Below are 22,219 nucleotides of genomic sequence, written 5' to 3' on the forward strand. Positions count from 1 at the left end.
ATCGTTTCATGTAAACAAAAGGTTTATTGCAAAATGTGCATTTGTATCCAAACGTTTCCAGGACACTTGACAGCAACAAAACCTTTAGCATTACAAAAGAAATGAGCAGAAATCACACGTTTAGCATTAGCTTCTCCCTGTGAAATTTTTTACACATGGTCCTGTTTGTATAGCTTCCGTTGCTGTGTGAAGTAAAAAAAAAAAAAAAAAAAAAGGACTGAAAATAGGCAAAGTCTTTGGTAGCTGGACAACAACAACGGCATCAGAGGAGCTCCTCTCTACAGACAGGCACTGTTGTCATGCCATCGTTTCGTTTTGCTGGGTTTTCTTTTTTCCTTCAAGTCGGAAAAGGGAGCAACAAATGGACCAAATCATGGACGCTGCTGCAAAATTCAGGAGTGCACTTGCTTCCAGGAAATGTGCTGGCACCATCCCCGCGACATTTATGTACATCCTACGAGGAGAGTTGGGCAAACGGGGGCAGCGGAGGTGCCTGCCAACCCCCCCCCACTCACAACTCTTAAGTTTCTTAAGACTGCTGTACAAACCTTTAACTACACAACCGATTTCTGATCAGAATCACAAATATAAACAGGAGATATAGCAGGATTAGCATCCCCCATAAGCAGCAAGCCCCATCAGACAGTACAAGATTACATTTTGGATTATTGCGGTCGACCGCAGCGGCCCGCTAGCTCTAGGGCCCAGTCCTGTGTGGACCCCCACGGCTCTGACCTCGCCTCCCAGGATTATTCTCGTAATGGTTACAGATACACCAAAATAAGAGCAACACGATGTCGGCATAGGAAAAGTCCTAGTGTGGTTTGAAAGTCCTTGGAACTTGGATCAAGACTCTGGACGGTTGTTCACCCGATGGGGTTCAACTCTGAGACATGGAGGACTGGCCCAGACGGGTGTCCGCACCTTCCCAACCAGTGCCTGCGGGGCCAGTCCGAGTTACGCCTCCGTGCGGTCCGACTCAGGAGCGGAGGGGGTTTCGGGTCACCCCACCAGCCTGACAGCAGACGCTCCTGGGTGCCTGGGTCGGCCGTCTAGCTATTCTCTCGCGACCTTGTCTACGAGGAGACTACGACAGAGAGTTGGACGGCATCGCGGCACGGGCCTGACGCCGCACCGGTCAGAGCGTCTCAAGATCTAGTTTGTGCTTATCAGAGTCAACTGTTCTTTTGGGTCCCATCAATCATTTACAGACCCCAAGCTGGACCCTCCGTGGACTCGAAGGGTTCGCAGCAACGGCCGTGTTCCGCTGTATTCAAATGGAGGTCCATTGTGGTTGAGAGGCAGTGGCTCTGCCCGCCCCAAGGCAGAGCCACTTACACAGCAGAGCCAGTGCTGATGCAGGTCTGCTGCTGCTGCTGCTGCTGCTGTTCTGTGCTCCCCTGGCTGCTCTGATTGTCCAGCAGCACATCGGTTGGGATGCGGGACTGGAACTTCTCCAGCTGTTCAGGACTGGCCAGGTTCTTCAGAAGGTAGTTCTCCCTCTCCAGCTGGTTGTTCTTCTCCGCCAGCTCTTTGATCTGCTCTTTGAGGATCTCCACCTCCTCGCGCACGGCGTACATCAAGTGGTTCTTGACGAGATCCTGTCGCCAGAGAGAACATAAGTTTAAAACCGGGCCTGATCCGACTGGCTGGGCAGCCGATGCATGAGCTGAGAGAACAGGAACGTGTTTGCTAGCGTGTTAGCTCTCAGACACATCTGGTCCATTATGGACACAGACCTATTTTGCATTTTTGCAGCAACTGACACATTTATTCTCCGACCTCCTGCACTCCTCATTCTGACCCACATGAAGAAAGCCAGCTGAACATATGGGTCTTAGAGAACATGTGCAAAAAGGTAAATGCAGTGATCAATGGAGATAAGTGCAAGAAAAATAACTAAAACTACTGTCAGCTGTTATCTTATGGTGTATTTTACATGGGGAGCTCTTTGGTGTGTGGTTTGAATGTGTTTGTTGTTATTTTTATTGTTATTTTGCTTACCATTGCCTGTTCAATCTTGTTGTCAATGGCCACCACGCTAGCACCAGAGGCGCTGCAGAAACAGGAAGGAAAGGTCATAAATCAAACAGTTCCACGCACAAATGCTGCCAACTTAATCCCTGCGACTAGCTAATCAAATGGCGCTTCCTGCATGGTGAAAGCAAAAGCTCTCAAAACAGAAAGGAAAACTGCTGCATGGTCATCATCATCATCATCATCATCATCATCATCATGACGCCCTGACACAAGGCCAGAGGGCCGAATAAACACCTGCAGCACATACAAAACAACCACGTCCATTCTGAACCTGTATGTGTATGCGTGTGTGTGTATGCGTGTGTGTATGTGTATGTGTGTGTGTGTGTGTGTGTGTGTGTGTGTGTGTGTGTGTGTGTGTGTGTGGACAATGGAGCAGCCCGCACGCACACCCAAACGTTCCGAAAACTCGATCCACAACGGATGTTTACCTGTTGTCAAGTTTGACCGAAACCACGTCCCCTCCGAGGAGAGACGAGAAGAAAGAGATGGAGAAGTTATGCAACTGGTAGACGGCCACTTCCATGGGTGTTTTGGCGAACATCTCTGTGCTCATGTCGAACGTCAAGCTCGCTTGGATTAAAGTTCTCGCCACGTTTGCGACGGGTTGTTAACAGTTGAGGGTAAATCCGAATCGGTTCGGTCTCTCTGCGTCGATGCACTCGCTCCGGGAGCCGAGGTGCTGTGTCAGGGTCTGAAGACGGTCGGTGTCTGGAGCGACTGTCGGTCTGTTGCTATTTCTGCCACCAGCGCCTATTTAAATCAAGTGCTTCTGACGTCACATGACGCGTGCACGCACCCAACCAATGGGAAGCCGACCCATATTTTATGGTGCCTTCTTGGACAGTGGGAAATTACTGCGTTTGAACTGAACCCTGGACGCTTCTTCACGTGCCCTACATACGTAGATTTATGACAATTTACTACTTAAGTAGAAAGTTTTTACGTAAATGGACAGAGCACAGCAACTCATAAAAACAACATGCAGTACACGCTGTGCACGTACGGTTGTGCAAATGGCGTACTTGAACATTAGGTCAAGGTTAGAATTGGACTTGAATTTAAATGAATGGTGCATTAAAGGTATGGTATGGAGCTGATTTGATTTAAAGACGTGTATTAAACCGTCCAGTTATGTTACGCGGGGTTCCCTCTGGATGCACAAGATTTACAAACCAAAAGCACAATAATATTCACTGTCTAAACCACAACTTTACGAGGTACGTGAATGCAGCACAAGCTTCTGATCTTCTCCTTTGTTTGCTGTTTTGCACTTTGGGCTACAGACCAAAATATGCAGCCTGTCCGTTCAAAACAACGTAGGCCAGAATATTATATCTTTTAAAAAATGAAGTGAAATGAAAACAATACTAAAAGATAGTAAAATAACGTATATTTGATTTGTAATTGAGCATCAGATGACTACTGGGATTTTAGGCATTTTTGGTTCTCTAAAAATAGGATTTCAAGTTCCATGAGAAGATTATTTAATCACCCGTAGCATGTTTCAGCGAACACAGTGTTATGACCCTGGCATGTTTACTTAGGGAAAACTGCATATCGGAATGTTCTGTACATAGGTGCAGAGGCATAGGTACTTTTCCATCCCGTCTCCTGGTAAATTTCCCCTCATTCTGGCTCTGATCTCCAGCTCCCTCTAGCGGGTTAAATGTGCAAGACACTGCAATTATAATGGCCTTTACCGGCATGTTGACCGTGGAAAATTCTGTGCACGTTTTCTACTCCATTCTATCTATCTATCTATCTATCTATCTATCTATCTATCTATCTATCTATCTATATCTATCTATCTATCTATCTATCTATCTATCTATCTATCTATCTATCTATCTATCTAAACTACTTGATGAAGACTAAAGAGAACAATATGTGCTGCAGTGTTGTTTTCCCCCAGTTGTTTAGTTATTGGGCAATACAACTTGTTTGTACACGGATGTCCTGGGTTGATAAGACAACAATAAAGTCTGACAGTAAAGTCTTCGACTCCCCATCAAGCGTTCGTCAGATTAGCTCCTGACGGCTCATCGGGCCTCCGGAGCGACGGCCCAGCCTCTGTCGCCTCCTCGCCCGTGCGCAGGAGACAAACGATGTGTATTTTGGGCAACACTCTGGTTATGTAACCAATAATGAGATGGGAAAGATGACTTTTTTGGGCTTTGCGAGGCTGAGTAGAAAACCCACGATGGGCATTAATGCCTGTCGTTTCGGATTTCATGCTGCGACAGCGCAGCTGCCAGGCTTAATACCAGGTCCTGTTCTGGCAGCATGGGCCCGCTGAATTATCCCGGCCCGCTCCGCTGGGTCCATTTAGAAGGGGGAGCGTCACAGAGATTCCTCTTGGCTTCAGCTGAGATGTGCAGGATTAAAAACAGAAAAATCCACACCGTGGGGGGGTCTTTTCCACCCTGCCTAAGTCAAATATAACTAATGAGTCCAACCCGGTGCTATGAGGACGGTACTGAAGGAAGCCCCGGACCTTCCTGCAGTACCGCCCACTTCCACTCGCACATAGTTTGAAAACGCCGCCTGCGAGCTCCATTCAAACGCGTTTCTGTGGAACGTTTCTGAGGATTTGTAACGATGTGTTTGGATAAAACCCACTGAGTCACCCCAAGGCCCAGCGATGCTCCGCATGTTCCATCAGATGACCCGCGTGCAGGAGCCAGCCGCCTTACGTAACGGCGTGATTCACCAGCACGGCCGGCTGGAGGCCCACGGTGAGAAAACCATTCGCCATTTTCCTAAACGGTTGCCTGTTTCCTGCCACCCCCCCACCCCCCCACCCACGCAGTGCAAACTGCCTCCCATGCTTGAGTGAGAGGACATGCAAATCTGCCACCAGAGGCAACGCCAAGCAACCCAGAGACTAGCGCGTCCTGCCCCCCCCCTCCCCTCCCTGCTGCGCCACCGGTGAGTCTCCTCAGCCATGAACACAGGCGAGCCGCGTGGTCGCTCCAATAAATCCATCAGGATTTAAATCTTCTGCCTGGTTTATGACTGGGGGGGGTGTCATCATCAGCAGGGGGACAGAGACCTCTCTCTGTCCACCGTCCACACATCAGCCGGGGAAAATGGCAGCGGGAATTCACAACAACAGGGTGGTTGCTGTTCTGGGATGGAGGAAAAGTCTAAAATCAGTCACCCCCCCCCCCCCCCAAATACCGCCGATCTGGCCTCTTGAACAGGCTCGGGGAGTAAGGGGGCGAGTAGTTCACGGCTCTCTCGGGGTAGCTGAAGTGGTGGTAGGGGCAGCCGAACCTGTGGGGCGGCTCACCCAGGAGAAAACACCGTCCTGGGAGGAGCAGGAATGGTCCCGGCTGGGAGGACGTCGGCGGGACGCCTCTGAGACTGTCCCATCTCCGCTTCTAGATGAAGACGCTTGGAGGACCGGGGGCCCCTGTGACTGGTTCACGCCTGTTACGTTTCGTCTTCAACAAAGAGCCGATTCAGCTCTGCTGGCGGAGCTGGACGGAGGACCACGCTCAGACTGGTACTGGCCTGGCGCGTCTCCATGGAGACAGCCGCTCCAGAGTCACAATGGAAATGATGGCTCCCTGAAACGGTGCCAACTGCTTAGCAGCGGCATCTGTTTCAGACCGGTTCTCAGGGAGTACCTGGAGGGAACGGTCGACACGCTCGTCCCTGCTGCTCTACCATTTAGTGCTAATCTGTGCTGGAACCGTCGGCCAACTCCAGCTTTTCCCTACGGAGCTCGACATAAACGTCGCTGGTTAGGAAACTGAGCTCGACTCTCTTGTACATAAGAGGTCGGCGCAGAAGACAAAGGGAAGCCATCACGATGCTTTTAAGTCTTGATGATGTATTTAAGTTAAAACAGACAAATCTATGAAAGGTGGCCTAGCTATGTATCATGTGCGCATCAGTTAAATGTCAATCTATAAATGTTAACCTTATGTGTCATTATGTGGTGTGGCGTCGTTTGTGATCCTGAAGCAATTTTAAACCGATTTTAAAGTGCGAGCTAATTGCGCTCTGATGTTCTAGTAGCGTCTCTTGTCTTTGACACATTAGAGCTAGCGCACTCTTTGCGGCTGGCTAAGGTGTAGCGGCAATTCCAGTCCCAAACCTCGTATCAGGGTCACGTTTACAGGCTCTATTTGGATCTCGGGTGTTGCAGGTGATGCGTGTGGCCCTTTATCACAAGATGTTGAAGGATATTTGGCTAATTAGCGCAAAATCCCATGGACGACATTAAATGACGGGTTATAACAACGGATCATCTTCCCAGTTCTGTTCATTTTATGTCCTCCATTACAGTTACAACGTTCTTCAAATCAGCCAGTAAAACCAGCAAAGAGGTCATACAAACACGTAATAAAACCGCGGCGTGTTAAGTTTATGACACAAGTTTAGACGTGAGCTACATTATGAAGCCAGGAATCTTTAAAGTCTGATATTAAACAGATTAAAAGCATTATTTGATTAATGTGTGCGTGTTTTTTCTGTATCTTCATCTATTTGTTCTCCGTCGCCGTCTGTTGCAAATTAACAGGAGCTTCTTGTTTATGTTTCGCTCCACAAGTGGTGCCGCATAATTACATGCCCACAGAAAACTGCCTCCTCCTCCAACATGGCAGAAATGCTCACATTTTTTTGATGTCTGCGTGTAATCTCTGACCGACACGAAGAGAAACGCAAACAGCTTTTGCTGCTTCACAGTTTGAGGAAATTTACAATTTAACGCATCGGCAAATTGTTATTAGTGTGTGAAACTGTTTTGTGTTTCGCTAGAAAGAAGGTTTAAATGAGGATTTCCATGGTGGTTAATTTCTTGCCCCACATCGGCAGTAGCAGCTGGTATAAATTATGAATAATTATGGTTTCACCTCCTTTGTCAATTAAAAAAAAAAAGCTTTTCCAAAGGTGCTTGAATTAAAGCGCTTCGCTTCAAATACTAGCCTGGACCTGAATGGATCAAAGTAGAAAAAGTAAAAGAAACACTCTGTTAGCATTAGCATTAGCATCTGCTGGGACACTGCAGCGAAGGCTGGGATCCAGCTTCAGGCCAAAGTCTGCAGATTTCACTTGCGCAGCTAAATTTACAGTGAAAAATGCCAAAACGGTGCCGGGAGCAGAGAGTGCGTTATAGAAACAGCCCGACATGATGACCCCCCCCCCCCCAATAACCCAACAGAAAAAGGAAAGGCCGTGTTTTCCAGGACTGTTGCACTGAAAGCGTAAAAACACACCAACGATCAGGAATGCCAGGGATCAGGCTCCTCCGGTGCGACTCCAGTCAAGCAGGCTTACTAATGGCTGCATGGATGCTCTGCAAAAGGTCAAAGGTCACGGATCCAATTGGCCGTGCAGCGTTAAATAGCAGTGAACTTTGTCATTAGACGTGTCGGAGCCCTTTGACTGGTTACGGGTCGCCTAGTTAGACCTGCGTGTGGAAGCCGGCGGGTCGCTCATTAGCTGTTCTGTCTGGATCATGCCCCTCCCTCCTTCCCTCCCCATGGAAAAAAACAATTTAGCTTTCTGCATTTTAATGGGTCTTCAAGACGAACGTAAAAACAGTGCCCAAGCACAGTCAAAGATCCTCAAATGTGACTTTGGAAGCCTCCAGTTCCCGCACAGGTGACCCAGTTCAGCGGCGGGTCTGTGCTTGCATAGCTCAGCTGTTGCCGTTGCTGCGGTTGCTTGTGTTTACAGTATCTTCAGTCCGATCTGCATTGCTTTCACTGGCGGAACGCTGACATTATCCCATGAGTACATACTGCACTGAAATCCATCAAGACTGTCAGGATGCCAGCAACTGGAAATGTACCGTGAAGCTGGTGTGCAGCGTACCGTGTGGCAGCAGCGCACGCTTACGTGCACCAAAGGCCAAGGGGTCGTGGAGAAGAGACGCTGTAGAGAAGGTGTTTCTATAAATGTGGGAATGGACGAACTGGCCGGTGTGTTTGACGATGAAATCCTTCTGCCTCACACTCTCCCAGGACTCAAATCTCCCTTCATCTATTTCCATCTGTGTCTCACTGAGTTCACAGCTGTGTGACCTGAGTCAACAACAACTGGGACACCCCCTCCCCTCCACACACACACACACACACCACACACACACACACACACACACACACAGACGAGTCTCTGTCTGTCTCTCACACAAGCACAGACGTCTGCTCTTGCGCATGTTTTCTTGTTTGCCCTTGCTTACGTGCCCCCCTCCCTTCTCTCCCCCATGCTCTTGGACGGCCACGCGCTCACAAACAAACCCCCACGCACACGCACGGCCTTGTCAGCACGGTGCAGATTTAACTGGATGACTGGTGTCCCGCTGACTGCCGCTGTTGGCGTCGTCCAAACACTGAGATGTTCCCACAGACTCCAGCAGGTTCCTCCGCTGAGCACTGAAGCTAATCCTCTGTCACCTGCGCGATGACAGCGGGACACTGACTACGTTCCCATGGTGTCATTGGCGGTCAGCGCTAGCGCGTCAAAGACGGATCCAAGTGTTTACGGGAAGCATTTTCTTCAGACGGAGACTTTACAGCACGTGATGATGTTATAATAAACAGTTACCGCGACAGACGTTGAATATTTTAAACCTAAATTTAATGGGAGTAATGTCAGATCAGAAGGCTAACATGCTAACATGCTACACAGGTTCTGGCATCAATGTGCAGTCACTATTCAACCCAACTGCTGCTAAACAAGCTCAGCTTGTTAAGTGTCCAAGAAAGTTCAAAACTTTGATATTGTATGTGTATTTTTCTTTATGTCAGACCATGACCCAGGAATTCATGCTAACTCCCAGCAACAGGAATGCCCATTCAGCTCTCTCACCAGAAATAAGAAAGTGTGCTAACAGTCCAATAATCTATGGATTTTTGGCTGTAATGCCTGACGCACACCTCCCCGACAGCACAGGGAGGAAAAGTACTGTCCTGCAGCCAAAATCCATATTCCATGTCTTTAAACCTCGACTAGCTTGTTTGGTTAGCTGCAGGAGGGTGGCCAGAAGCGGACTAATGAACTTTTTCATTGATTAAAGTGGAACCTTCTTCCGAGGAACGTGTCAGCCTTATTAATGTTAGAATGAAAATACATTAGTTTTACTGGGAAAGGGTAAGTGCACAGCTATGGGGTGGGTTGGTGTAAATATCTGAGGTGTATAGCTAACTCACAGCAACTCTTTAACCTCCTCAGACCGCTATAAGTTAAAGTGCAGCAGGGGACCAGCAGGTCTGAGCCGTGGCCGTGGTTCCTCAGCCTGCAGTGGCGGAGGGGATCCCCTACCGTCAGAGGACAGGCGAAGACGGGACCAGATGTGCGGGCCTCTGTTCACCGAGTCTTAAACTGAAAAACCGTGCATTTTAATAGACAACTGCTTTAAGAAGTCTCGCAAAAAAAAGAACAATTAGAGAAACCGCATTCTCCTAAAGCAGAGGAACTCCATACATGCAGATGTCGGCCACCCACGTGAGGAAAACACAGACGGTTCATCGTCATCGTCACTGCTAGACGGGCCTGTTAACGAGAGTGTTGCTGTGTTAATTATTCAGTGCCTCAAAAAGGAAAAAAGGCGAAGTAAGAAGGTATCGGTGAGAGGAGCCGGCCTCCGAAACGCTCGCTGTCGGGTTTACCAGTTACACAACAGTATCCAACTCTTGTTTTTGCTTTTGTCAGGTCAGCAATAATTAGGGAGGAACACAAATGCACTTTTTTCAGGATGTGACTCAGCCGCAGGAAAGATCAACATCAAACGCTCGCCTGAGATCCAGATAAACACGCTGATATCTAGCAGAGCCTCGCTCAGGGATTGTTGAGGAATGCACAGGAACCCCAGCCTATCCTGCCTTCAGAAGGGGATTGTGCGGAATCGAGAAGCCCCGATGAGACTCCAACGCTGCCAAAATCCGTTTGGAAGGTGTTGTGAGGTTACGGGTCACCTCAAGTACCAAATCCAGGCGAGCAAAAAGGGTAACAAGGTGAAGGAGCGGCAATTGTTGCCACCAGCGACAACGAATAATTGTTCATAAATGACGGCAGAGATATTTGAACCAGCCTGAGATCAGACGCCTGGAATCAGCATCGTTGGGGTCACGGATTCCCCAAACAGATCAGATCTTAATAAAACACACACGTCTCGGGGTATCGCACAGGCGGCGCCGAGCAGCAAATGTTCCCGTGACAAAACAAACGAGCCGATCTGTTCTAATGGGACCCAACTCGAAAACCTCCTCAGCTCATTAGGCGGGCCGCCGAGTAACGAATGCAAATGTCGCCATTTAGCAGCCGCGTCGCGCCGCGTTCCCCGATAAATCACACCGAGGATGTCGCCAATTTGCCAAAGCAAAAACTCTTTAGCGCAATCGCGGCGCGGCTGCGACGTGGGAACGCGTTTCAGCGGGAGCCCGACATTCGCCCACGCAAACAAATTAGCCGGCGCGGCGACGCGAACGTCACCCTGCGCACAAGTCACGCTCGTCTCCTTATTCTGGTGCCACAGCTCCTCGGAGGAGCAGGTAAACACGATCTCCACAGACGGCACACAAAAGCTCAGGTGAACAATAGCTCTGCCTCTGGCATGTACCCAAGAGGTCCAAAGTTCACGCTAACGAACAAGAACGACCTGCTACTAGCGCTCCCGCGTCACAGCAATTACGTGTGTGCGGCCGAGCACGTCTGCCAGGTTCACGTGCACGGGTGAAGAGATGCACGCAGGTATCAATTTAAGGCCGGCGGTGCGTGCAAACAGCCAGCAGGGCGGCGGCGTCTGGACCTGCTGCGGCGCTACAGGGGAGCAAGTGAACAAAACAAAAAGTCGGAGAAATCAGAGAAACGAGTCCTGGGTCGGGTTTGGATGACGTAAGACTTCTAATCAGATCTGGCCCGAGGGGAGCGCTGCGTCAGGCCTCTGTTGTTCGACGGATGTTATCTCGCAGGTGACACGTAAATGACTGAGTTCAGGTGCTCGCTATCAGGATCCCCCCAGCCGGGGCTAACTGGGGCCCCGCGGTGCACAAAACACCCCTTCTTTTGGAAGCTCGCGCCATAAGTGCACGTGAAATAGGTGCATTTTTCCTTCTCTCTGGATGCTGGTTGTGGATTCACAGTTTAAACAAGCTGCAAGTTTAGTGATAAGAGAGGAGGGAGGGAGGGAGGGTCGGGGAGATCTGCCAGCTTTGGTGAATCCAGGGAGCAGGTATGTGTGAGTCAGTGACAGCTGCAGCCCTTTCTCAATACGAGCCGCAGCTATTATTTAATCCATCACCGCCCCCGGTCGGAGCCGGTGAAAGTAAACAGCAATCATGGGAATCTCCTGAGCTCCTGGTCTGAGGGTGGACCTTTATCCTCTGTATTAGGCGTCGGATGGTAAATGAAAGTGATATCAGCCGTTTATGAGAAGCGATCACATCAGCTGGAGAAGTGAAAGAGAATTTGCCGTTTCCGCGCCCCTCCCACGCAGCACCTGACCTGCTTCACCCCCAATGAAGGGAAATGAGCGATTAAATCCTCAGGTTCTCCAGCTCTCGTGCTCGCCCAGCGTCTCCCTGCTGATCTGAGCACCTCTGACTGATGTAGGAGGAAACACGGCCGCTTTTTCAACAAAAGCTGACGAAAACACAAACTTCAGGAACTTCAAATTAGGGATTTTTGTTTTCTGCACTAGCTGACGCTCCTCGCCTGCCATCTGCTGCACACTCATTTGTTCTGCCGTCTGTGTCTCCTGGCTCTCAGTTCCAGTCGCTCCCCAGTGTCTCGGCCCAGCAGCATTTCCCCGGGACGTCTCGTGTCTCTCAGACGTCTCGTACGCTTGTCTGTTTGGAACCCATGTCTGGAAGCTTAACTGTGAACTTTAGGCCTCTGAAACCATATCTGCAGCCTGTTTTTACAGCTAAAAATAGATACTTCCACATTCACTTCACATTCTTATTAGAGTTATGGAGGGAAATAGGGGGAATTTCCTGGTTTTCCGGGGTGAAAACACAAACATTCACCCTATTATTGGCATCGTTATGCCATGTTTATAACTCCACCTATTGTAAAAAGGATGTTTGGAGTAGTAAATGCACAGAGATTATTTTATTATTACATACAAAATGTTGGGCAATGGAACCGTGAGAATAAACCTGCTGAATTCTGGTGCACGCACATCCTCAAAGGCCTGCAACAAAAACATCCCACGGTGTCGAATTCACCGCTTTACCAAACTCCAGCAGTTACTCGCCCCGCCTGAAGACTGCGCCGCCAAACGCCACAACAGGAAAACGCCAAAAAAAATGACGGAAGAGAGAGAAAGAGTGCAGGAGAAAGGGAGGAGAAGGTTTTCACAGCTGTTGTTAGGCAGCGTTTCCTCTGATAGCTGGTCTTGGCTGCACTCCCAGTTCTTTCCACTCAGTGACAGAAATCATGGCCGCCTTGTAACGCGAATAGGACATTTGCGGTGCGTTCGTGTCAAATCAAAGACGCGGAAAGTAAATCTGACAGAGACAAAAAATGCTACATTACGAAGAAGAATTAGCCAATCTTCTATTTAAGTCTTTAAGGGACCAAAACTCATCCTCCATTTATGAAGGACAGAAACGATCATATCAACTACTGATTAATGTCTGTATAATAAGATGTTTTATACAAACTCAGACTTATGAACAAAGTTTAAATCCCATAGGTCTCCATGTCATGTATTTAAAGAATAATAACAGTGCTTATAATGAGTATTATTATAGTTTGGAACAATACAAGTTACCAACCACACAAAATAAGTGACGCAACCATGGCGTCACCTCCACACACACAAGGAACGTCAGCAGAACGTTTCAGGGTCAGATTAGAAGGAGTTCGCTGCTCTTGTTTGACCATTAAACTGAATCTGATTCCTTCTGTTTTGACAAATGAAACATGCAAATACAAGTCGGCAGAAAACAAGAGCCGAAAGTGGGGGGGGGTCGGAGCCCGGATCCAGAGAATTAACAACAGTTAGAATGTGAGGAAGTATCACGCTTGTGTTTTATATACAGTACTCGCTGGCTGTCATAAAATAACAGCAAGGGTGTAAACTTCCTACTGATATAAACCACAATAGTTCTCTCTCCCTCCAGACAGGCTGGGAAGTGGGCTCGCAGACAAACGAAGCCCGAGGAAAACCGCCAAATTTGCCCGGGCCGGCCAAGGAACAGATCGCATAACAACACGAGCTGATAAATAAGCCGCGGCTCCAAAACAGAGGATGGCCGGTGTTTTCGCCAGCATTTCCACATGTTGTGTCTGTCTGCGGGTTGTGTAACCGCCGGTGAGAACAGGCGTCTGTCTTCGGGGCTTCGCACCATTACGGCACGTCTGCAGGTTATTTGTGGTTGGAGCGTCGACCACGACAGACCTTCATCAGCTAGACGGGATGTCAGGAACACATGGGTGCTGCTAGATAGCACGACAAATATAGAGCGGGATCCTGGGGCTTTGCACAAGCTGGACTTATCTTGTTGGTGATGTGCTGTATAACTTAGTAACGTTGTTTTTTACTGCTACCTTCTGCTTCACAAGTATTGCAGAACCTAGCTGAACCTTAAGGTTGCACGACACCTAATGCTAATGAGAGATTACACTAAACAAACCAGAGGGCGATGTTTTATGTAAACACTGAGACCAGAATAGGAACTTTTGGAGGACTCACAGCTAAAAATTTGCTGCACGGGAATACGCTGCTGATTGATTTTTGGACGGAAAGTGTCAAGATTGTCTTCAATCATGACTCATCATCCTTGTTTTAAGTCAAAGGTCAAGATCAAGGCAGAGTTTGAGGAAAAGGGCGTGGTGCCAGGGAGATTCCTTTAATGACTTGCATTTCAAACGTATTTCAGCAAGTCTACATAGCTTGAAGCGGTAATGATAGCAAATTTAGCCTAGCATTAGACCTGTAGCCACCTCAGTAAATACAGTAGGAATAAAAAAAACTAGTTTCCAGCGAACTCAGTGAACCTGAAAAGCCCTGACAAGTCCTGACCCGGAGTGTTACCTCAGCTTTTTCCCTCCTCACTGGCCCTATTGTGAGACACCTGTACTCCTCATCATCACTACGTCTTTGTGTACATTAGAGACCCCAGAACGAGCGGCCTCAGAAATTGGAGGGCAGCCTGCATGGGTGTGTGCACAGGGAGAGACAGGATGGGGTTCGTCACTGAAGGAAGGACTGAGAACGTCCCTGCCAGAGTCCTGCACTTTCCTGAACTTTACCCAGCAGTTTGAAGCTCTTGGTCTTCTTCGTGATAACGACCATGTGGAGGGTTCTGGAAACAGCGTGACGTACGCATAAAGAGTGAACACAACATTTTCGTCACAACCCGCTCAGAAAACCCACAATGGGAGCAGGATTTTGGCGGTGGTTGCTGTGCAGCCACTCCTGCAGAGCACCGATGGATTAGCGAGGTACACTTGGATCAGCGGGTTAATGCAGGGTACAGACAGACGGACACGATGAGGCGCTGACTCATTCCATGACAAAAGGCCAAAACAGGAAATAGATCGTGACTGGCTGATCCAGGTGAAAACACGGTCATTGGAGACGCCTTGTTTGTCTTTTAACCACAATCACAGGATCAGCCTGGGACAGGACACCTCTGGCTTTGCTCCCTTTTGAGTGAACTTTGCCTCCTTCTCCTTCACTCCGCTGGCTAAACCCAGAAAACTACGTTCCAGACGCAGCGCAGCTTGGCTCACAGCCGCACATTCATTTTTCTCTCTTCCTTCTTTCAGGTTCTTCTCTGCCAGAGAGCAGGGTGGAAATAAGAGCTTGGCAGGAGTCGAGTCCTGCTTTCTGCCAGTGGAACCAAATTGCTCCCGGCGCAGCAAATCCCTCCTTTCTTCTGAAGTTTTAGCAGAAGAATGAACTCTTGTTTAAGGTCTGCGCTTCATTCTCACACACTCGCCACTTAAGAAAAACATGTAAATTTGGACCAGTAACGGTGACCTGGGTTTGATTATGGTTCATGAGGACTTGCCAAACGTCTGGTCTCTTTCTTTTTTTTTTTATTTGGGCCTTGTATAACACAAACTAAGTCACAGAGGCGTTTTGTTTTTTTTTCTTTCATCCTGCATCACGCAAGAAACACATTGAGAAAAAAAAAGGGCATTGCTTAATGATACACCGATGCTGAAATTACCTCACGAAGGTGGAACCAGGTTGCACCACATGTTCTTAAATCATTTTGACAGTGGGAAGATTCCTGTTTGTTTGCAAAGGTCAGGTTCCACATCACGCTCTTAGACAGGAGGGATAGGTTGGGCTGAGGTGACGCGAATCACTTCTGAGGGTTTTAATTGTGGTTAACATGAAGACGCCGTCCTGCCGCTGCAACGTGAGCGCCGGACGTCCTTTGGTGCAACATTTGCTTTACAAAACCGATTGATGTTAAATTTTCACTCATTTCGACACACAGACTGACCCAAACTGTGTTCCCCTGAGCAAACAGGTGACAAATGTTAGGTAGAATAACACTTCTTTGATGGCACCTCCACACTGAAAAAAACAACCCATAAATTCTTTGCAGGAGAAACACACGAGGAAAGAATAACACAAACGAGAGAGTGTTGCTAGCTTAGCAGGACAGGCCGCAGGCTGAAATGTGGCTAAAGCTACGAGCTCAGGAACACTGTCGATTAAGATGCCCCCTTGACGCTGTGCGTTTCTTTATTTATTTTGACCTGAGAAAAGATGAGCTGAGAGGATCCTCATCCTCATTCTCATTCTCATCCTCATCCTCATCCTCATCCTCATCCTCATCCTCATCCTCATCCTCGTCCATCAGCATTTAAACGTGCTTGTCTTGGTTTGGGTTCGCGTGTGTGGATGGTGTGAAAAGGTACCTGACCTGTGTAATTGCACCCCACTGGGGAATTGAGGCTAATGACAGGCCCACCCCAAGCACCCAACATCTGGCTGCTGGTGAAAAAAACAATGTCTCAGTCAGACGTTTCCGCGCGAGCTTAGTTGAGGCTTATTTTTAATAGACCCATTACATGACTTCTTAGATCTTTCTTTGTAAATCCACACACTCATAAGGAGAGTGTGGAGGTGTCCTACAGAATGGCCTCAGGGTGGAACTCCGTCTCTTCTTGCGGTGCGACACAAATCACCGGGCCAGGTTAGCACCCAAAATAAGTCTTAAGCAATCGGAAAAATTACCTTTAAACTATTCATCTACAGATCTTATTGAATGAGTCAACACACCGGCTGCTTTCAAACGCAACATAATGATAGATTTCTAGTTTATTTCTCTTAGGTAATTACTATTCTTTTCAGTCAAAGCATAAAAATATCTCTGCAGAAACGCCAATGTGGGAACCTTCGTCTTTAGTTTCCCAGCAGACTCTGCTGAGGCTCTGCTTTTGTGGTGGTACCTACAGATTTGTAATCTCCTCCCCGGTACATACTGTACCTTCACCGCTGTCACTCAGGACAAAAGAGCTTAGCTGGATTCTGCCATGGTGACGTGTCTAATGCTGGGTCACCTTTGAGAATCGCACCAGGTGCCTTCGTGATGCAGCACATGTGGGATTTTGTGTCTGGCAGAAGAACACGTCAATCACTTTGGTTCACCCTCGTTGCTGCCATAGAACAAGTGTATGGATGCAGGCGGCAAATGACACATCTGCTGTTAGGGTCTGGTGTTGGTGAATTAAGCTCCATCCTGTTAAAATATCTCAATAAGATGAAGCATAACCAGTTTCAAGTTTCAAGTTAAAAACTGAAACTGAAACTCCGAAAGAGATACTGTGACAGCCATCCGATGGGCATGCTGTGTTTATCATGTTGCCTGGCAACAGAACAGAGAAGCACAGAAGGATTACATCAGCCTTCAGTGAAAGGAGTGTCTGTGACTGTCAGAGCAAATACACACAGATCCCCCCTCTATACAAATGGATTTCAGGTGTGTGTTAATGTCTGTGTGTGTGTGTGTGTGTGTGTGGGTGTGTGATCAGATCACTCTTTCAGAAGATCACCTGTGGCGTTCCTGTAAAAACAAGTGTTGCTGTAAATAATAGTTCCAAGGAACATGTTGGTGGGCATGAGTCCAAACCAGGAAATGAGAACTATAATTGGACTTTAGTCATCGCTATTCTTTAAAGGAACCTCTCAATTATTTTCTATTCTCAAGGAACCTTAGAGGGAACTCAGAATAACGTCTATAAAATACATGGCCTGTTGTGACTTTTACCTCTAACAAATGACTTCCTCACTCTATAGGAAAATAGCTGATTCCCAGATGTCCTCAGCCGATCTTTGTCCCGGAGCTTTACTGTCAACAACACATTATTTTTAGCTAAACCTGTCTAGGTTTTGTCCTTGCCCCTCTGTCTGTTTGTCTAGATCTCTAACTTATGTTCCTCAGGTGTTAAATTCGTAACCTTTGATCGACTGGCCGGAGATCCGGTGTTCCACCTCAACATCCTTCCCACTGACCTCTTTCCCCATAGCCCCTGTTTCTTGTTGACACTGGCCTACCAGTAAGTCCTGGAATGCTGTAACTCTCTTGAACCCAAACAGGGAGCCGCGGCTCACCTTCACTAGTCTTACAGAGGTTCTGTGGTCTTGCAGGGGTGTGAAATCTGAATTGCAACTATTGCGGCAGCGACTTTCAGTCTGAGGAAGTTGCATGTAAAGAGTCAAAGGTGATGGTGCTGTGACAGAGCTGCCTGGTTCTCTAGAGGCCCAAGATGCTGGCAGAAAAAAAAGGCTCGACTGTCGTCTCTGCCCTGTAAATAAGCCGCAGAATGACCTGGGTGAGGGTCACTTCCTGTTAGAAAGGAAAGGAGCCAACTAAGGTGGTTTAGTCATCCTGGTGGACATCTACCCTCCTGGACATCTAGTTGAGAGATATTGCAACTGGAAAGAACCCCTTTGGTGGGTGCTGATTCCTTAAATCCTAACCCTCTGGGCATGTTTGGAATACCCACCTCGGTCATTCTGGGATGGATGGATGGATGGATGGATGGATGGATGGATGGATGGATGGATGGATGGATGGATGGATGGATGGATGGATGGATATGCCCTTTGAGCTATGTAGTCTGGCCCTATCTGTCTAGAACTCCCATGTTTTCCATGAGTCTATACAACAACAAGCCTTCATTGTTTTCAGTTCTGGATCCAGCCCACCACCTCTCCATTGCTGCACATTCCTCAGTTTCTCCAGTCTCATGCCAGCCAGCACAAGAGCCTGAACCCATGTAAGGAGTCATGTTCATGGACACACCTTGATTACAAAACCACTCTGTTGCAGCAGAGGCTCTGCCATCAGTGATGCATATCATCTGTCATAGTTAGCAATTATCTCCTTTCACAGATCTCTCCTCAGTGAACCGCTCTCCCGACGGCACTTAGTGTTACACTTGTGACCTGCAAGCAAGCTAGCTCAACAAGCCAGTTTAGGGAGATATGCAAAATAATGATGACATTATGCAATGTTCAACTGTTCAAATATGGAACCAGTTTGCCAGAGGAATCCGTACTTCTGCCGTACTTTTGAACATGAATGTGAGAAATTGCTGTTGAATCCGATGTTTTAGTGATGTGTCGTAAATCTGTTACTGCTGTGCGTGCGTCAACGGGGGCGATCCTCATCTCGAATTTCTTGCTAACCATTCCAGAGCAGACACGGAGCTTTGACGCTTCTGAAAGGTGTAAAAATCAGCTCCGCCTTGTCTGCCTGTCACATCTGTCATACAGAACATTCAGAACTAACGTAGCTGAGCTGTGTTTTGACTGAGCTGCAGCCCCGTGAAAGTGCTTGTATCAACACGACAGTCTGCTCCACCCTTTGTCTGAAGGTGTCGAGCGTCTGCCTCGGACCGTCTGATCGCCTGGGGCTGAAGGTGTGAGGCTGTTTTATTTATTCAGTGCATATTATTTCAGTTTGAAAAATCACAGGGTCTGTCCACCTGAGTCACGCTAGCCCCGCCTCCTGCGCCACACGAGAGTCAGGCGAAGCTCCCTGCACATTCCAGCGACTCTTGAAACATTTACATAACACGTTAGTTGGCCACTGTGTCACACAGTCAATCCAGGGGGGAAAAAAAAGTCCTGGCATACTTTCACAGGTCACGCTGGAGATTTGATGTCTTAAAAAGCTGCAAATGTGAAGTGAACATGGCCCCGCCGGGTTGACCACCCAGGGGGAGCATAAACCCCCGGCCAGGCTTTCATCAGAATCCAGGCACTCCCAAAGTAAGCTACTTAGAAACAGTTTGAATTTCTGTAAACCTCCACCTCGCTTCTAAAGGATTAAACCAGTGTGTACATGCGTGAATGAATGAGCGTGTTTGTGTTTCTGCCCTCATAAGTGTGGAAAAAACAGACCAGATCCGTGAACGCCACATGATCCAAGTCCCTCCCGAGACAAAACAGGTTCGGGGGACAGAGTGTTCTATTTGTCAGATAAACAGTGGAGCTGGACCAGGGTCCACACTGGCCACTGACACGGCAGAGCACACTGTCAAATATTTAAAAAAGAGAGATTTGATTCTATCCGTAATTTAATGACCCACACTATCGATCCAAATCAACATGTCTGAGGGTTTGACCTTGACAATAATAGTCACTAATAAAAGCATTACGTTTTATCACATATACACAACATGACCCATTGTGAAAATTTACAACTTGTGACTGGATAAAAGTATTTAATTTTCCAGCAGCTGCGTCACCTTTTGACAATGCTCAGCATGTCCAGGCCGAGGCAGCGTCCTGTCTGAGAGGAGTAAATGGTGCGACTTCGTTTGAGGACCGTTTGTACTCAGACGGTATTGATCCACGACGAGGGAGATAAGGGCCGATTTTAACAGCTGTAGCACATAGCGCAGTTAAGGCGGGTTAAAGTTTAACTTCTGTGGCACGGTTAACCTGCACGCTGCAGCAGCCGGGCTCCTGGAGGAGGTGCAAGGAGTAGCGATAATCCAAGGGAACATTCCAGATAACATCCCAGTACAATGATACAACATGGAGTGTTATTGCTGCGTTTATTAAACGTTTATATAATAATGGGCAGCGTAGTCTAATAAAACTAGCCAAGCATTGAATGCAAGGCTTTGAGCATGTTGTGAAAGAAGGAACGACATTAAAATCCAACAAAACCTCAGAACATTAACAATCCAGACAGACAGACAGACAGAAGCCCTTTTGCATTGTGCTAATATTAGCAGATACCCTTAAGTCACCTTTGCCTCAGGTGATACCCAGTCAGGTCGTATATGATTACAGCTTAAGCAGACGTTGAACACTGTCTGCTGGCTCACCTCCGGGACTTTAACTATGATCAAAACAGAACAACGTAAAGATTTTCATTTACACTGAGGTCATCTGACAGGTGGCTGCTTAACAAACCATCCAATTACCAGCGACCGTGTGGAAGAACATTCTCCCTGGCAGAGCCGGCACGACGTCGGCCGTCAAAGGTTATTTTCTCAGTTTTGACAGCAACAGGAAAAAAGTGTCAGGCTAATTTTAACCAGGTTTGAGCAACTGCAGCGCTGCATGACAATTCTCTTGGAACAAAGTGAAATGAAAGACTTTTTTGTTCCTTTGAGCTTTGATTGTTGTTTGAAGTTTGGGGATTTAGCGCCACAGGTATTCCTTATTTCTTATTTTCATTATAAATGTTTACAAAGGTGTTGCTGGTAAACAGTGCTAGAATAGTATGTAATATAAGGCTACGGGCAAGCCGTTTATGTTGTACGTAGAAACTGTGCAGCAGGAGGTTCGAGATATTCAACATTTCAGAGTTCATTTATGATGTAATGCCCTTTTTCAGAATACACCAACACTGATGACACACACAAACCACCTTGTCTGTCCAGCTTTAATGAGCTTGCCAAAGTGTTATGACACTCTTCTTGGAAGTTTAAGTGAACCTGGCTGTAACTACTTTAATCAGCCTTTTTAAAAGATGGCAAAACCTGCTGATCCAAAACTCCTCATTAGTCTACATCAACAATCTGGTTCATTTGAATCAATGACAATTTCTCCAGTCGGACAGCTAAAGAGTAACTTTAGAGCACGCCTCTGGGCTAATGAAAGACTCTTTTATGTTCAGTTGTCACTGATAGGAGGACACCAACATACCTGTGGAAGAAGAGCAGAATTGACAGCATGGTCTGGTCAATGTTGCTGTTGCAGATGCCCTCGTTGAGGAGGAAGCAGGGGTCCCTCACCACCGATTCCAGGGAGTCCTGCCTCATGATGTTGTTCAGCTTGTCCGTGTTCAGGTTCTGGTACATCAGCTGGTTGCGCAGCTGACGGAAGTGGTTGACGCTGGGGCTGGAGGGGCTTGCTGGAAGACCTTCTGTAGTGCCCAGGCCTTGGGTTGGGCTGGTGGACATGGCGTCAACACAGCCGTTGGCCAAGTCCAAGCAGCAGTTGCAACAGTCCAGGCCGATGGGCGAGAGGCAGTCATCGTCTGACATCTCGTCTGACAGGTGGAGGACGAGGAAAGACGTCCAGACGCTGAAGGAGGGGTGCTGAATGTGATGGATGTGTGAGAATGAATGGAAAAGTGAATGACAAGGCAGGTATCAGGGTTTGTTTCTTAGCTGAGGGAGTCCTGTCGTCACGCAGGATGGTGGGATGCCAGTGTAAATTCCTCCCTGAGAAGTGCAGTCACACCAGGCCGCTCGGCCCGCTCCTGTCCCTGAGTTTCTCTGCCTCTGCCGCCTGTAGCCTTTTGTTCAGGGCCGACGCTGGTGCAGCAGCGCGTCGCTAATGTGGCAGCAGAGTGAACGCCCCACACACACACTGACACCGTTTCAGCAGGAGTGCGACTGAAAGCAAAACCCAGAAGCTGCTTTTGGTGCACTTTTTTTTCCCTTTGCTTGGTGTGTCTAGAGGTGGTGGGAGGGGGCTACAAAGCTGAGAGGGAAACAGGCAGGGTGTGGAAACTCCCCTGATTGGCCAAAAGCATAGCCGGTGCGCACAGTGGCCCCTCCCCTTTCATTTTCAGCGTAGCCACACACATGTCAAGTGGAAGGGAAATGGAGGGAGGGAAGCCTGAGAGCATGCTCGAAACATGTGCAGTTGTACCAGACCCGCCCTGCTGCCGCTACGCTGACAGCACAGGGAGCGTCTGGTTGAGGGAGGCTGCGGGGACAACACAACTGATGACTTGTTCACTAATCTTTCACAGGAAGAAATAATTCAACTTGT

The 22,219-nt window shown here is 47.9% G+C and overlaps 1 protein-coding gene across 1 annotated transcript; it reads right to left on the bottom strand.

Annotated features, from left to right (window-relative positions):
* Positions 1-4: 4 nt before the first annotated feature.
* tsc22d3 (TSC22 domain family, member 3) lies at positions 5-21,851 on the bottom strand. The gene is made up of 3 exons (XM_057042788.1): positions 21,143-21,851; positions 2,005-2,056; positions 5-1,601 (listed from the first exon to the last, which is right to left on the bottom strand). Exons 1-3 carry the CDS (start codon positions 21,481-21,483, stop codon positions 1,335-1,337), a joined length of 660 nt encoding a protein of 219 aa, XP_056898768.1. The 5' UTR covers positions 21,484-21,851; the 3' UTR covers positions 5-1,334.
* Between the last annotated feature and the right edge of the window lie 368 nt (positions 21,852-22,219).

Source organism: Takifugu flavidus, chromosome 9, assembly GCF_003711565.1.
Source record: "Takifugu flavidus isolate HTHZ2018 chromosome 9, ASM371156v2, whole genome shotgun sequence".
Classification (NCBI taxonomy): Eukaryota; Metazoa; Chordata; class Actinopteri; order Tetraodontiformes; family Tetraodontidae; genus Takifugu; species Takifugu flavidus.

Coding starts and splice junctions, on each gene's coding strand:
- tsc22d3 (XM_057042788.1), bottom strand. CDS start 21,483: ATGTCAGACGATGACTGCCTCTCGCCCATCGGCCTGGACTGTTGCAAC. Junction 2,057..21,142: donor ATTCTGCTCTTCTTCCACAG/GTATGTTGGTGT, acceptor CTGTTTCTGCAG/CGCCTCTGGTGCTAGCGTGG. Junction 1,602..2,004: donor ACAAGATTGAACAGGCAATG/GTAAGCAAAATA, acceptor CTCTGGCGACAG/GATCTCGTCAAGAACCACTT.